The following is a 16,860-nucleotide window of genomic DNA, read 5'->3' as shown; positions in this document are numbered from 1 at the left end:
CACAACGCGTCACGCTGCACCACGTTGTGAGCTTGTAGATCTGCTATTTTCAGCATGCAACCAAGTGTTAAATGACTTGTACTGGATCTCTTGTCCACTAGTCCCTTCCTAGCATTTTAGTCTATTTTTTTTTTGTTGACGGAATTGTCAGTATATTTAGTCTTAGTTTTAGTCATCGTAGCTTAGTTTCCATTTAGTTTTTGTCAGTGAAAAAAGGTAGCATTTTTCGTCTTCGTTTTAGTCGACAAAAACGACACTGGTAGAGATGCTGTGTGTTGGTTTCTTCCTCATGTACAGTATAGTACAGTACAGTACAGTACAGTAACGGCTTCCATAGGGGAACCACCTGCTCCCCTGAAGGACAGAGCTCCTGCAGTATGTGCTCCAGTGGTGGAAAGTAACTGAGTACTTTTACTTAAGTACTGTACTTAAGTACAATGTTGAGGTATTTGTACTTGAGTATTTCCAATTTCCAGTACTTTTACTTCTACTCCACCGCCACAATGTGTACTTTTACTCCACTACAATTATTTGAAAACTTTAGTTACTAGTTACTTCGGCGATTAAAAAAAACATACATTAACCACTTCAACCGTATACATTTCGGACATTTGAAAATAGGCGATCTACAAGCTCTCAATGCGTCGCAACGCGACGCATTGAGAGCTTGTAGATCGGCTATTTTCAATAGATTTTGTACACATTTTGAACTTGTGAAACGGGACATTCTGCAATATGAATAATTTTACTTTTAGTACTTTAAGTACATTTTGATGCCGATACTTTTGTACTTTTACTCAAGTACGTACATTTTCAATTCCGTACTTCTACTTGTAACGAAGTAGTTATAAAATTGCAGTATTGGTACTTTTACTTAAGCAAAACAATTGAGTACTTTTTCCACCACTGATGTGTGCCTGCACATCCTATACAGTAAGGAGAGTGAAATGCACCTGCTGTGTGTATACCCGTGCATCATGCAGGTGCAAATGAGTGCACACACATTTGCACAATATAATAGTGCAGGTGTGTCTCAACAAGCGTGAGTGTGAGTGAGGCAAGCCAGTAGGTTTAGGAAAAAGGTACAATGAAATCCAAGTAACTTCTGCCTATGTGAGCGCTTAGATATTATTGTGATCATTATTATTTTCACAATCTGACACACAGATACGTCGGCGAAAGGGCCTTTCTGTGTGGAGTTTGCATGCAGTAATCCTGGTCTCTAAACCGCCTCCCCCTGGCCAGCCGGGACGCCTGATGGAGGGGAAAGGAACTGGTTGGAATAACGTGTTCCTTCCACGCACTACGTCCAACCAGGGAAACTCCCTGAGTTCAAGTCCGTTGCTCTCCCCAGGTTGGCGGAGGGTGTGTAGAGTGTACAGTGATTTTAAAGTGTACAGTAGTTGCTTATTTGGGCTTGATTTTAAAATGTACAGTAGTTGCTTATTTGGGCTTGATTTTAAAATGTACAGTAGTTGCTTATTCATGCTTGCTTCTAAAGTGTACAGTACGTTATGATGAATTGAAGATGGTGGGACCTATTGCAAACAAGTGTAATACTTTATGTTAGCTTAGCTAACAGTTTTGTATTAAGTTGTGCTTGAAATGTACTGTAATTCTCCAATCTGCTAATAAATGCATCAATCAATCAATCAATCAATCAAACCTGACTCCGCCAGATGGTGGCAGCATTGAGAGGAGGGAACCTGTGTACTCTCTACTGCCACCCCACTCTCATAACACATTCAAGAACGACACTTTTTGCGTCCGTGCGCCCAGTGAACGAACGAGCGTGCATTCAGCTCATCAAATTCAGCTCATTCAGCTCATCATCAGCACTATTATATCGCCCCTGCTCCCATACAAGGCTGCTCCGCGACTGGACCTGCTCCCATACAAGGCTGCTCCGCGACTGGACCTGCTCCCATACAGTTATAAGGCTGCTCCGCGACTGGACCTGCTGCTCCCATACAGTTATAAGGCTGCTCCGCGACTGGACCTGCTGCTCCCATACAGTTATAAGGCTGCTCCGCGACTGGACCTGCTGCTCCCATACAGTTATAAGGCTGCTCCGCGACTGGACCTGCGTCATCGAAAATGTCCCCCGCCCCCATTTTAGCCGACGAGATCGAAAATCTTAAAAGGTGAATAACTCTTGATCTAAAAAGCATTCACCGTCCAATTCTAAGAAAAGATGATGTGTTAGACGGCCCATCGCGGTCCCTTAGAATGAATCACACCCTCCCGTTGTGGTTGTTCGCCCCGGGAGTGTTTTGGCTACATCAAGCTGCTTCAGCCACATCCGGGATAGCATCCGTCGGTCCGTCGCTAAATGTGCTCCGCTGCTATAAACCGCTGGGCGCTCTGACTTAATGGATTAAAGAAATAACCCCGGGCGTTCGGGGTGTGTTAGGAAACTGTTGGACAACCCACAGGGCCCTGCAAGCTGCTTCTTACTAAGTAGAAATATGTGTTATATGTGTTATTTAAAACCCATTCTGACCTGAGATCAGATTCATACGAGGTTTCCACTGGACACACACTGGTCTGATTAACCCATTCTGACCTGAGATCAGATTCTAAAAATGTCAGTCAAGCTCATAGCGCGCCACCGCTCGGTGGCGCGCTATGAGCTTGTAGATCAGCTATTTTACAATATCTAAAGCATAACATGATGCTAACACCAAAATGGGTTCCCGTTCAGAATGGGTTAACCAGTCTGTGTTCGGTAGTGACGTTTTGTTAATACAATACAACTAGTACAACAGTACAGCAGCTTTGAGATAAGGAAACGGGATGTGTGTGTGTAGTGTGTACAACAGTGGTTCCCAAAGTGGGGTCCGGCAGGGACACCTAGGGGTCCTTGAGGGAGTTCCGCCCCCCCCCCCCAGCTAAATGATAGTTACAAACCTAATGGACCCTTATGGGTCTGTAACTCTGAGAGTCCGTTTGGTTCCATTTGTACACTCTCAGAGTTAAATTAACATTGGTTTTACAATATAAATTGGGGGTCGCAGAGATAGAAATGTCATTCAATGGGGGTCCGTAGACTAATATATGTCAAACTGGAGGGGTCCTTGACATTTTTATCATTGAGAATCACTGCTAGAGCCATAAACAATGGTCTTATTTTTATCTTATGGGGGTCCCTGGCATATATCCGCGGGCCAATTAAGTGTCAATTTGGGGGTCCTTGACATGAAAAGGTTGTGGAACCACTGGCGTATAAAGTATGCCTGGCCATGTTTGGTGTATTATAAGGACTGTATAGCTACGGTATAATAAGGGATGGGGGTGAGCATGTTGCCTTTGGGGATGGGCTGGAAGAATTGAAATTCAGATCACGTTAAATGTCGCGGCGGGAATTAATCATCGTGGCATTATTCATTGTCATATTCACGTTGACTCGTTAGCTCAGGATGTAATCACCAGCCACCAGTGGGTTACACGTTGACATTTGTTGACATTTTGGATTCACAAAGAGACTGTGTGTGTACACCAATACGCAGGAAACGGATGTTTGAACTCACCGATGGTTGGACGGTCTCCTTAATTGAACACACATGTTGCTGTGGTTACATCAATGGACAGATGTTTAGCACGGAGCCACATTATATCATTTAAGTCTCAATAAACCTCAAAACCGTGACACATATTGTTAGCAGGCAAATGACTTCTCTCAAAGGTTTCAGATCCAACTGAACAATCCTTTGAAGTAACGCGGACTAATACTGAATGTAGCGGATCGCTTCTCTTCTCAGCAAAACCATAGATCCACCGGATGAATTTTGACTTGCTTTTGCTCATGAATGGCTTCAGAGCTTAACCCATTTTGGACGGGAACCCCTTTTGGTGTTAGCATTATGTTATGCTTTAAGCTATTGAAAAATAGCAGATCTACTTGTAGGTCTGCTATTTTTGAAAAATCGAAGAACCACTGACAACGAAACATAGCTTTTTCAGAAAACTGTCAAAGCACAAAGCACCTGCATTATTGTTCTGCCTCTAGTCAATAGTCTCCTTAAAATTCCATTAAGCTCAGAATTTGTGTAACTTAAAGTAGCCTATGAATGGGATTTTGTTTTAACTGCCAAATTAAGGTTATGAGGTGCACAGATGCGGCGGTGGCTCAGGGGTATAGAGTGGCTGGATGGTAACCGCAAGGTTGCCAGTTCGAACCCTGTGGGCTCCCCCAGAGTTAGTGTGGAAGTGTCCTTGAGCAAGACACTGGACCCCTATAATTGCTCCTGATGTGCTGGTTGGTGCCTTGCATGGTTTCCGCCGCCATCGGTGTACAGCATGAGTGTGTGTGTGTGTGTGTGTGTGAATGGGTGAATGTAATGCACAATCTATGTAAAGCGCCTTGGATAAAGGCACTATATAAATGCACCGTTTACAGATGGTCAGTTGTGTTGTGAGTTGTGAGTTGAACGCAAACGCCAAATTTATTTTGGTAAAATACGTTTCACAGCTGTTAAAGTTATCCTAAAAGAAAACTTCAAAAGTTAACCAAGAGAGGAAAAACTCAAACCCGTTATTATACTGTGACAGAACCCAATGTGAACATCTGCAATCCATTACGGTCTTACAATACAATTACAGTATTTGCAAAGTAGTACAAATAAAATAGAATGTTTTAAGCAAATCTTTTGCTCTAAACACACACCAGTTCAGGTGAAGATGCTTCCAATGCAGCATCCAAAATGGATGGTGTTTTAACTAAGCATTATGTTATACTTTAGCTATTGAAAAATAGCTTGTGGAGATCCACAAGCTCATAGCGCGCCACCGAGTGGCGCGCTACGAGCTTGTAGGTCTGCTATTTATTTTTTTTATTGTGAAAATGCGGCGCAAATCTTTTAATATATATTCTTTCAGAAGACTTTGTTTTTATTTCGACGTCGGGTCTAAATGGGTTTTAAACAGCATTCATATCAGTCCAATGCAGCCACAAATGTATAGAAACACAAGTTTCAGTGAGATGTAACACACACACACACACACACACACACACACACACGGTGAAGAGCATTGCAGGCATCGTGACTGCAGTATCTGACACCACCCCTCTCTCTCTCTCTTCCTTCAACAAGCACATACACATCATTTGGCGATTGAAGTTTTGAGAGTGTGTTTGTCATAATACATCAGTACACCCACAATAAGATCACGCACGCACGCACGCACGCACGCACACACACACACACACACACACACACACACACACACACACACACACACACACACACACACACACACACACACACACACACACACACACACACACACACACACACACACAGATTAATAATTAGGTTTTATTCATTGCAGCCAGCTGGCTTAACGAGACTCGGTGCAACATGACGAAAACCTGACGCTTCTTCAGCTGTGATAATCCAATTGATTTCATAAAATATTCAAGCATGTGGCAACTTGGCAAGTTAACTGGTGGTTAGTAGCTCGTTTTGGTGCGCAAACCAGAGGGAAACCAGCGGTAGCAAGGCAAGTCTCACACCGTTCACTGTTCTCTCTACTGTACTGCCTGCGCGCAGTGCAGGACTGCGGGGCAGGCTGCTATAGCCCTGGTCCAGTGCTTACAGCGAGTCCTGATTCTGGACTTTTACTTGTACTGAAGTATTTCAAAATGGCTGTATAATTGATACTTTTACTTAACCCATTTAGACCCGCGGACGATTCTACAAATGTCTTCTAAATCTTGACAGTTTTCTGAAAAACCCCATGTTTCTATGTAATTGTCCGCCGAGCCCCATCTGAAAATATGTTGTTCCGGGCGGCGGGCGGGGACCCTCACAGAAGCAAAGATTTTAGTTAAAAACGTTCGCTCTGAAAGAATACATTCAAACATTTGGGCCACATTTCCACGATTTTTCTAAAATAGCAGACCTACAAGCTCGTAGCTTGTCGATCTGCTATTTTTCCAAAAGCTAAAGTACAACATAATTCATAAAACACCAAAAGGGGGTTAATCCCGCCCCAAAATGGGTTAAGTAAAACTTTTGAGTATACTTTTCCGACCACTGGTATTGATGGACCCGCTCTCTCACAATTGTTTTGACCTTTGCCCTCATTGTCACGGATGTAGACAGTCGAACCCAAGTGCAGAGTAACAACAAACACGAATAAAAGTTAAGTATTTAATAAAGAATAAGGCAGATCTTACACTGAGTAGTAGGCAGGAATCACTCAGGCAATGGCAAAATGACAAAGTGGTCAAAACAGGAATCCACAGACAAGCAACTATGACATCAAACTATGAACTGACAATGAGAGTTTGTGAAGAGTCCAGTTTTATAGGAGCAGGTTGATTGGCAAAGTGTTCACAGGTGGCCTGACGAGGGAGTTGAAGACAGGTGTGTAAGTGGGACTGCAGTGTGGTGGAAATGAATGTGGGAGTGGCCATGGTGGAGTCACAGACTGAGGGGGAGAGAGAATGTGACACTTGTATGGAAATGTTATTTATTTTAACGCTGCAGGAGGGCCCAGAGTGTCAGTCATGAACCGCTCCGACGGCAGGGCTCCACGGCGTCGAACCGCTCCCCCCAGCCCCTCTCCGCTCAGGCCATCAGACACATCTGGGTTCGCATCGCCCTCTTCGACAAGGTTCTGGACAAGTTGGTGCAGCACATCGTGGACAACTCCAGGTGAGGTGTTTTAGAACCCATTTAGACCATGGGAACGATTCTGCAAATGTCTTCTAAATCCTGACTGTTTTCTTGGAAAAAGCTGTTTTTTGATGTCAGTCGTTCTCAAACACTTTCATGTCACTTTTCACGATTCTTCAAAAATAGCAGACCTACAAGCTCGTAGCACGCCGATCTGCTATTTTTCAATAGCTAAAGCATTACATAATGCTAACACCAAAAGGGGTTCCCGCCCAAAATGGGTTAACCATTTTGACCTGAGGACGATTCTACAAATGCCTTCTAAAATCTTGACGGTTTTCTGAAAAACCCCTGTTTTATTTCAGTCGTTTTCATTTTCATGTCAAGGACCCCCAAGATTATATGTAATTGGCCGCCGACCCCCATCTGAAAATATGATGTTCCAGGAACCCCCCCCCCCCTCCCCCAGAAGCAAAGATTTGAGCTTAAAACGTTCACTCTGAAAGAATATATATATTCAAAGATTTGCGCCACATTTTTCAAAAATAGCAGACCTACAAGTTCGCAGAGCTTGAGCTATGAGCTTGTAGATCTGCTACTTTTCCAATAGCTAAAGTATAACATAATGCTTTTAGAACACCAAAAGGGGTTCCCGACCCCAAAATGGGTTAATATCGATCGAGGTCCTTCTTGCCTCATTGACTAGAATAAAGGAGTCATTTGTCTTAATAATTTTCTAAAGAACGAGTTATCAATTCCCATTAATAACTCTTCATTATGTGGTCTTGTCTAGCCTCTCCCCCTGCACTTGGTATGTGCGCTGTGTGAAATATTGTCCAAATGCCCAAATCAGGTTTGCTTCATAATTCTCATGTTGTGTCTGTGTTTTTTTATACAGCAAATACTATGAGAAAGAAGCTCTGATGCATGACCCCGTGTATGGGCCCATCTTGGCTGCTCTACTCGGTGAGTTTTATTAACCCATTCTGACCTGAGATCAGATTCAGATGCAAAGTGCGCGTGACGACGTCATTACAGTAGCGTTCAGTAGGTCATTCACTTCTAGTCATAGTACCAACACGGTCGACTAGTGGATTTACTAGTCGACTAGTTGCTTAACCCATTCTGACCTGAGATCAGATTCATACGTGGTTTCCACTGGACACACACTGGTCTGATGAACCCATTCTGACCCGAGATCAGATTCTAAAAATGTCAGTCGTTCTTCGATTTTTCAAAAATAGCAGACCTACAAGCTCGCTTGTAGATCTGCTATTTTTCAATAGCTAAAGCATAACGTGATGCTAACACCAAAAGGGGTGCCCGCCCAGAATGGGTTAATGCCCTAGCGTACACAGTACCATCAGAGATCAAATCATCAATGAAATGCTGGTTGTTCGCGGTCCAGTTATATACAAATAAGAAATATGAACCTCTTCCAGTATGTTTTCACACATTGCGTGTATGACTGTGTGTGTGTGTGTGTGTGTGTGTGTGTGTGTGTGTGTGTGTGTTGTCAGTGGGGCCCTGTGCTCTGGAGTACACCAAGTTGAAGACGTCCGACCACTTCTGGACGGACCCCTCTGCAAACGAGCTGGTCCAACGCCACCGCATCCACGGAGCTCACCGCAGCCAGGACGCCTCGCCCAGCCGCAGGCCTGCTCTGGGGGTGAGGGGAGGGGGGGAGGGGGGGGGGGCACATCTTTGGAGCTATAGTCCGGAGGTGTATGTTTGTTTGTTTGTTAGTGTATGCATGCGCACAGTGGTGTCATGCTCGCAGTACTAGTATGGCATGGAGCAAAAAAGGACTCTTATTGGTTAGGGAAATATGTATTTTCATGCAACCAAGTGTACAATGACTTATACTGGATCTCTTGTCCACTAGTCCCTTCCTAACATTTTAGTCTAGTCTTTATTCATCAACAACATTGTCGACATATTTGGTCTGATAGTTTTAGTCACCGTAACTTAGTTTTCATTTAGTTTCCATGTAGGTTTTCGCCAGTAAAAAAAGGTAGTCGACGAACATTTTTTGGAAACTGCCCATAGATCCGAAGTCCCGTTAGTCCGAACATGCACTGCTCCCGTGCTTGCGGTTAGGTTTAGGTTAGGGTTAGAGATAGGGATAGTAATTACGGAACAATGAACCTTCTGACTAATGACACGGCACCCATTTTTTGTCATAGTTTTTTTTAGTAGACGAAAACAACACTGTTTCTCTAATGTCTGTCTTTCGGTTCCGTAGTTCCGTAAAAGGCAGTCCAGTGTCAACATGTCTGAGGACAAGTTCGCTGCCTCTGCCAGGGAGTACGTGGAGTCGTTGCACCAGAACTCTCGCACACACCTCCTTTATGGCAAGAACAACGTGCTGGTGCAGCCGGTAGGAACCTGTTCTCTCTCTCCACTGCGTGTGCGCGCGTGTGTGTGTGTGTGTGTGTGTGTGTGTGTGTGTGTGTGTGTGTGTGTGTGTGCGTACGTGCGCGTGTGCGTGTGTGCGCGTGTGCGTGCGTGCGCGCACGTTTCAATTTCATTATTATGCCGGTCTAACCACATTCAACCTGGTGTTCCTGTTTTGGGCATGCCATTATTTCTAAAAGGTTTCAAAAATAGAAAAAAGCAGATCTACAAGCTCACGGTGTATTGTGAGCTTGTAGATTGTCTATTATCTTCTTTTTTTTTAAGGCAGGAAGCCAGCCCCTTGCTTATTATTTGCCCTGAAACATGACACAACTTCACCCTGTTTTTAGCGGCTGGCTTCATTTTCCCAGCCTCATTTTTTAGTTTTAGAAATATTAAAAAAATGATCATGTTCATGTTGAGTACTTCAAATTGCCATGTACTTTTTTTTTATGAGAAATATTTCTTTATGGAATATATTACATTGGGTGAAATATTCCCAGGTTTAGTGATGGTGTGACAAAAGTTGGGTTTAGAGATCTAGAGTAAAGAGTAAAGAGACAAACATTACCGTCATTCATAAATGGCAAAATGTAGATGCCCAACAGCTGAACATTTCCAACATTGCAAACCCTTAAACTAAATCGAATTTGCACGTTCCATTGGAATAAGCACATTTGTCCAGCTCAGATATTTGTCCTAATAATTCATCACTAAAGGCATATCACACGTGATATAGTTAAGGACATCTGTCGGCAGTGCACTGTTCAAGAATATGCATGCATATTATCTACACAGTGGACACAGCTACATTAATCATAACAGCTCACCTCGCGCTGCTAAACTCTCAGTAGCACATAATTGGTGCTTTGTACGCTGCACACCTACGCAGTAATTTTCTATCCACACATAGCTACAGGTCGCATAGGATAGCCATTCCATTGTTTGGTCATTCCTCCCTTCCTACCTCATAATTGAGGTAACGCTGCCCTTCATGCATCACGTCATGGTACGACTGTGGTGCCATCACCCTTCAGCTGCAAACAACGGAACCATTCCCTGAACAATGAAATGGCCACAAACTCCACTCGTAGTTCAGTGTTTTCGATGCAAGAGAAGAAAAGTGTGCGAATGAGGACACAGAATAAAAGTAGACGAATAACTGCGTAGAAGTTAGCATCGACAGACTGTGTTCTTAGTCGGGGAGTGAGTTTCACAGTCGAGACATATATATATAGCTCTGACCAGAAGACTCGGTCGCCCATGACAGAGCTTGAGATGGGGACTTAATTGGAGGAAGTTTGTGTTTCCAGAGTGCAGATTTGTGACTCGAGCAGTTCCTTAACGATGTAAGACCAGAAAAAGTGCTCCACCAGGTCAGGAAACGTTTGTTGTGGCGTGCATTGTTTGGTATTGCGTAATAATAATAGAATAGCAGTTAATAGCCAATAGTCAAAGATGTACAGTGGCTGGAACAGTGGAACTTGTAGTCTGTAGAGCAGGGGTGCCCACACTTTTTTGACTTGAGAGCTACTTTCAAAACGACCAGCTCAACAAGATATACCCACCAAAAACATATAAGACATGGAATGGGAAATAGAGGGTGAAAAATGGAAATGGTAGGGTTTTTTTTTTTTGGTATTTGACTTTGTAATGATGATTGTAGCAACACTTTGAAATTGATGTCAATCAATCAAGTCACCTCAAGTCATCTCAGGTCAACTCAAGCGGCAGATGCAAAAATCGTTTTTTCATATTAAAATGATATATATTCTTAGGGGCATGTCATGTCATGTGGTCTACCTGCAAAGCCTTTGTGATCTACTGGTAGATGGTGTAGTAGAGGATTGATTATGACAGGATCCCAAAGACAAAGTTGAAGTTGGCCTCCTGGTGGCGGCCAAAAAGGCATATTGAAAAATGCAGGCCAGATGTTTTTCCTTTGGCTTCTACTCTAGCATACTACGTTCTACGCAGACTGGTGCAGTTATAGATGACTCGGCCTGTTATAGCGCCACCATGAGGCTGAATTGGAAAGAAAAGTCTTCCTCAGCCTAGTGGGAATATGCGTGCACAGTTTCACCACAATCGGATGCTGCTGATATGGAATATGAGAAATCAAACAGACGCGTCTTGGCCTCTGAGGGAGTGCGCATACAACGTTTTTCACAGATCGGTGCAGTTATACTATAGGTGATTAAAACATGAATCGGCCAGTTACAGTATAGGCAAACTGTATAGCCAAATAGAGCGTCGCAGTCCACCCCCCCCCCCCCCCCCCCCCTCGAGAGACCCGGAAAAGAAATCCCCGTTCATTTTCCTCATAGACTTTTCAGAAAGTATTCAGAAAGCCAACTCTTGTCGTGACAAATCATGACAACAAACACAATGTTTTGGGCCAAACAAAGAATTAGAAAGTAGGAAAAAAAACGGCAGGTTACAACACTTTTTTTGTTGTTTTTATAATAACAATAAAATATTGTTCAGGAGCACTCCTGGTTCAGGAGCACTCCTGTAAAGATTGGAAACCAATCTTTAGCCAATCGGGATGGAGTATGAAAAACCTGAAACACCCATTATGTTTAATGACTATAGCGAGACTGTATTTGCGTGATGTTTGGACAAAATACAGGAGTACTGTCAAAAAACGTGTTTTTAAAAACACGTGCCATTAAAAACACTGAATCATTTCGCCGATCACAAATATAAAACTTCAAATCTAAAATGCAACAGCCTATCTAAAAATCCAAATGGTGTACAGTCAGCTACAGTATAATGCGTGCATTTAACTTGGCACACCACACAGTATGTCCAAACGTGCAGAATAGATGTAGGAACCATGTAACTGGACGTAGTACAAAGAGGACCCGCTCCTCTCCTCCTCTTCAGGATGTTGCTTTTGCCAAGATCTTTCAGGGAATGTTTTAGTAACTCTGCGCGCCTCCCACTGGGCTCATGCACCCTCTCTGACTGGGTGTATGTTAGGATATGACGCGTGGGTTGGTTAGAAAACCACACGTACTTGTTGTACATGATATACTGTACGACACACACGCTCGGTGCATAAACATAACCGTTGCACGCGCACGTTGTCACCCACACACACAGCGGGGCCCTGGCGTTGCTTTGCGTGCAGAGATGGAGCTTTAGCAGTTCCTCATCTTCCTCTCCACCCCCATCTCTGCTGCCTACCTTCTTCTTCTTCTTCTACTTCTTCTTCTACTTTTACTTCTTCTCTGTCTCTCTACACTTCTATATAAAAACGGAAAGGAAATCATGTAAGGACTCAGGTAAAAAGGGAAAAGAAACGTATACAGTAAAGATTCAGATTTGACTCCCCCTGGCCAGCCGGGGCGCCTGATGGAGGGGAAAGGAACTGGTTGGAATAACGTGTTCCTTCCACGCGCTACGTCCAACCAGGGAAACTCCCCCCTGTCAGGTGTAAAGGAGCAACTTGGACACTCAAACATGAAGGAAGCATGAGTTCAAGTCCGTTGCTCTCCCCTTGTCCCCCATATATGGGGACTAGGTTGGTGGAGGGTGTGTAGAGCCCAGGATCACATTAGATAATTGACACAGGGGTGAAAAATGGGTTACAAAATCGTGGGATAAAACAAAAAATATATTCAGATTTGACGGGGGCCAGTTTCGAATTGCAGCCGTCCGTACTCCGTAGGTGCCCTTTGAGAGCGGTTTTGAAGGAGTCAAGGGATGTGCATGTCTTAATGGCTGTTCGTAGGGCGTTCCACATTTTGGTGGCGTTATAGGAGCGAAACGAATTTAGTCCCTTGTTTGTGCCGAATCTGGGTTGCACATGGTTTGTTGAACCCCAAGTCATCCCAGCCTGTCAAAGTGGGCAGGGGTGGCCCAGGCCGTAGCGTAACGGTCTGGGCACCGGACTGGTGATCCAGTCGCGGTGTGCCGCGGGTTCGACTCCCGGACCCGACACGGCCTTTACCGCATGTCATCCCCCCCATCTCTCTCCCGTTTCCTGTCAGCCTACTGTCTGTCCCTTAAAAAATCAATAAAGGCGTAAGCCGCAAAAAAATATCTTAAAAAATAAAAATAAAAGTGGGCAGGGGTGAGGTGGGTGAGGCCGTGAGGGGAGTGAGGCCAAGTAGTATAGCCTGATCAGTTTGTTTTGGGAAGTCTGGAGCCTTGCACCCCCCCATATCTTGCAAGTCTACTACTTTTTTTTATGTACTGTATACAGTATGACGTATTGGCATGTTTTTTGTTCTTGCTTAATGTAAAGCGCTCTGGATTAAGAGCGTCTGCTAAATGCCTAAATTGTAAATTGCATTAGAGGCTATGGCTAGTAGGAAATAGGATGAAACAGGATGAATTACTCTGTGTGCATACTAGGGCATTCACTTCTAGTCATTTTTACTAGTTGACTAGTTTACTAGTTTTACTGGTCGACTAGTTTTTTAACTACTTTATGTTAACCCCCCCCCCCTTTTTTTTGGGGGGGGGGGAATAAATATTTGTACATTTAAAAACTGTGTACATTGGTGACTATCTACCTGATCTTGAGGCCTAAACAAAACATTTTTTTTCTTCCTTTTAGCTAGTCAACTAGTACCAACAAGGTCGACTAGTGGATTTACTAGTTGCTTAATGCCCTAGTGCATTCATGTTTGACATGTTTGGCACTTTCTTGCTGACAAAGAAAGTTGGTATGGACAGACAATTCATGGTATGATTCTGTGTCCTCCTGTCCTCCTGTCCCCACAGAAGAAGGACATGGAGGTGCTGCGTGGCTACCTGTCCCTCCACCAGGCCGGAGACACCCTCACCCTGAAGTGGACGCCCAACCAGCTCATCAACGGCACGCTGGGAGACTGTGATCTGGAGAAGAGGTACCGTAAACTTTTTTTTATTTTTCTTTTTTATCCCACGATTTTGTAACCCATTTTTCACCCCTGTGTCAATCATCTAATGTGATCCTGGGCTCTACACACCCTCCACCAACATGGGGAGAGCAATGGACTTGAAATCATGCTTCCTTCATGCCTGAGTGTCCAAGTTGCTCCTTTACACCTGACAGGGGGGAGTTTCCCTGGTTGGACGTAGCGCGTGGAAGGAACACGTTATTCCGACCAGTTCCTTTCCCCTCCATCAGGCGCCCCGGCTGGCCAGGGGGAGGCAGTTTGGCACCGTAAACCTTAAAAAAAACAAAAATGTCCTGAACTCATTCACTGCCAGATTAAATCCATTTAGGCCTGATGTCGAGAATGGGAAAGTCAAGTAAATGTTTACATGTTAAAATATGAGTAAGCAGTCAGCTCTAAAACCTTTGATTCTGTGAAAAAAAGGAAAACCTGCTAAACAAAGGGTATTTCTGACCTGAGATCAGATTAAAAAAATGTCTTCTACATCTTGACATTTTTCTGAAAAAGCCATGTTTCTATGTCAGTGGTTCTTCGATTTTTCAAAAATAGCAGACCTACAAGCTCGTAGCGCGCCACTCGGTGGCACGCTATGAGCTTGTAGATCTGCTATTTTTCAATAGCTAAAGCATAACATAATGCTAACACCAAACGGGGTTCCCGCCCAGAATGGGTTAAATTAAAATTGTGCACTAGTGTCACCTCTTGTGTTTTAATATGGCTTTGTTTTCTTTCACTGGTCCCTTCCTCTATATAGCTCTTAAATGCCTCTCTATAATTGCCCCCCTCCTTTATCTCTTCTCTTGTCTCCTACACAATATAGCATCTACTGGGACTATGCATTGACCGTTCCCTTGCGCCAGATAGTGTGTATGCACTGTCACCAGAGACGTGAGTATACACACACACCAGCACCTCCTCTGTCCCGTTCCCAACGCTCTGTGGGATGTCTCTTTTTAAACACAGCTCCTGTCACAACACGTTTGAATAGAGCAGGGGTGACGATGGAGAGGGCCATTAATATCTCCATACTCACTCCAGAGGGGGCCACATTGCATGCATGTCGTGGCAAAAATAGCCGTTCTACACGTTCAAAACGCGTCGCATGATCGCGACGCGTTTTGAACTTGTAGATCGGCAATTTTTTTGCTATATTTGAATTGAAATCCTGAAAAGTCATTTTAACTAAATACAAATATATTGGACATAAAAAAAAAGACAATTACATTATTTGTAATACTACTCGGCAAAGCTACTGATTTAGACTGTAGTAATTGAAGCGGGTCATGTTTGCATGTTTGAATTGTAACAGCTGAAATCATAACATGTCAGTATTCCGGAATTAACCTGAGGGCCACATTAAGTGAAGGTGGGGGGGGGGGGGGGGGGGGATTGTTACGCCGCGGACAAAGCCAACTCGGATCGTGACAAATCATGACAATGAACACAATGTTTTGGGCCGATCAAATCATTTATAAGAAGAAAAACAAAACAAATAGTGTTGTCTCCTGCCTTTATTTTCTTCTTTCTAATGATTTGATCGGCCCAAATATTGTGTTCATTGTCATGATTTGTCACAATCCGATTGGCTTTGTCCGCGGCGTAACCGTCTTTAAATAAATACTTAAAGAAAATCCTATGGGAGAAATGCATTGCAATTTCATTTCCTGGGCCACTCGTCGTTCTGAAAGGGGGAGGGGACTGCGACGCTCTATAACAGTACGGTCATTCTGTCTCGGAGCCGAGGAGGCTCATGTCGTGCGAGGGACGACTGCGTTTAATAAGCGCTTGTCACATTAAGCTATCGATTGTCCGTCTTTATAAGTGTTCATTTCCTGCTGGAACGGATCAGGGTGCAGCAGAGCAGGAAAGCAAGGGTCACTTCTGTTTGTGTTTCATCTATCTCAGTGACCCCTTCTTCACCTTCTCTCCGACGGTCCTGCCACGCTCGTACATGGGGTGTGTGTGTGTGTGTGTGTGTGTGTGTGTGTGTGTGTGTGTGTGTGTGTGTGTGTGTGTGTGTGTGTGCGTGTGTGTCAGAGAGAGAGAACTCTCCTTATCCGTCAGTGCTTCCTTTCTTCCTCCCTGTTTTCCTCGCTCTCCCCCTCTGTCGGTCTACACTTGGCGGAGACAATGAGCCACATTGTCTCCGCCAACCCGAAGGCATGGCCATAAGAGTCAAGACTCTTATCCATACATCCATACATCATACATTGGTACACATCATGCGGCGGTGGCCCAGGGGTAGAGTGGCTGGATGGCGACCACAAGGTCGCCAGTTCGAACCCAGGCTCCCTCAGAGTTAGCGTCGAAGTGTCCTTGAGCAAGACACTGAATCCCTGATTGCTCCTGATGTGCTGGTTGGTGCCTTCCATGGTTTCCCTCTGCCATCGGTGTATGAATGTGTGTGTGAATGGGTGAATGTAATGCACAATCTATGTTAAGCGCCTTGGATAAAGGCGCTATATAAATGCACCATTTACCATTTACACACTATTTCAATAGGCATGTGATCAAGATGGATACGTCCGATTTTTCATATTCCATCCTGATTGGCTTCCGATGTTTGCCCCGTTTTGTACAAAAGGCCTCAAGTCATGAACGCAGCATCCCGATTGCCGTGAAAGAAATGCATATATGTGACCAACTCCAGCAAAAAGTGCCTCAAGTCGATTTTTACAGATTACACATTTTTACAGATTATTAAAGTACAGAATGTAAGCTTTCATATGATGTATCATTCAATGACATTGGACAATAATTGAAGGAGATATGACCATCTAAAACTTGTTGAAACAGATACCCCAAAGTAGAGAATTTGCTCTGCAAAGTTTCCCTGAAAATGTAGCACCTCTGGAATGGGTGTGACAATAGATACTTGCATAATCACTCCCCCACCCACTAACCACTCCCCCACTAGGTTAGCTGTCAATGACAGTTGAGTGGAC

General features: G+C 44.0%; 1 protein-coding gene across 1 annotated transcript in view; it reads left to right on the top strand.

Moving 5' to 3' along the window:
- sgsm2 (small G protein signaling modulator 2) overlaps nt 1–16,860 on the top strand; it is a gene marked incomplete at its 3' end in the record, with an annotated part of 116,221 nt that overhangs the window by 69,717 nt on the left and 29,644 nt on the right. Inside the window, exons 4-9 of the mRNA XM_083773537.1 lie at nt 6,495–6,662; nt 7,522–7,589; nt 8,144–8,292; nt 8,869–9,003; nt 13,758–13,882; nt 14,736–14,803. Of these exons, the coding sequence (XP_083629663.1) occupies nt 6,495–6,662; nt 7,522–7,589; nt 8,144–8,292; nt 8,869–9,003; nt 13,758–13,882; nt 14,736–14,803 (713 nt within the window). The remainder of the gene's footprint in view (nt 1–6,494; nt 6,663–7,521; nt 7,590–8,143; nt 8,293–8,868; nt 9,004–13,757; nt 13,883–14,735; nt 14,804–16,860) is intronic.

Source organism: Protomyctophum parallelum (genome assembly GCF_964188405.1).
Source record: "Protomyctophum parallelum genome assembly, chromosome: 9".
Classification (NCBI taxonomy): Eukaryota; Metazoa; Chordata; class Actinopteri; order Myctophiformes; family Myctophidae; genus Protomyctophum; species Protomyctophum parallelum.
This window is presented reverse-complemented; position numbering and strand designations above follow the sequence as displayed.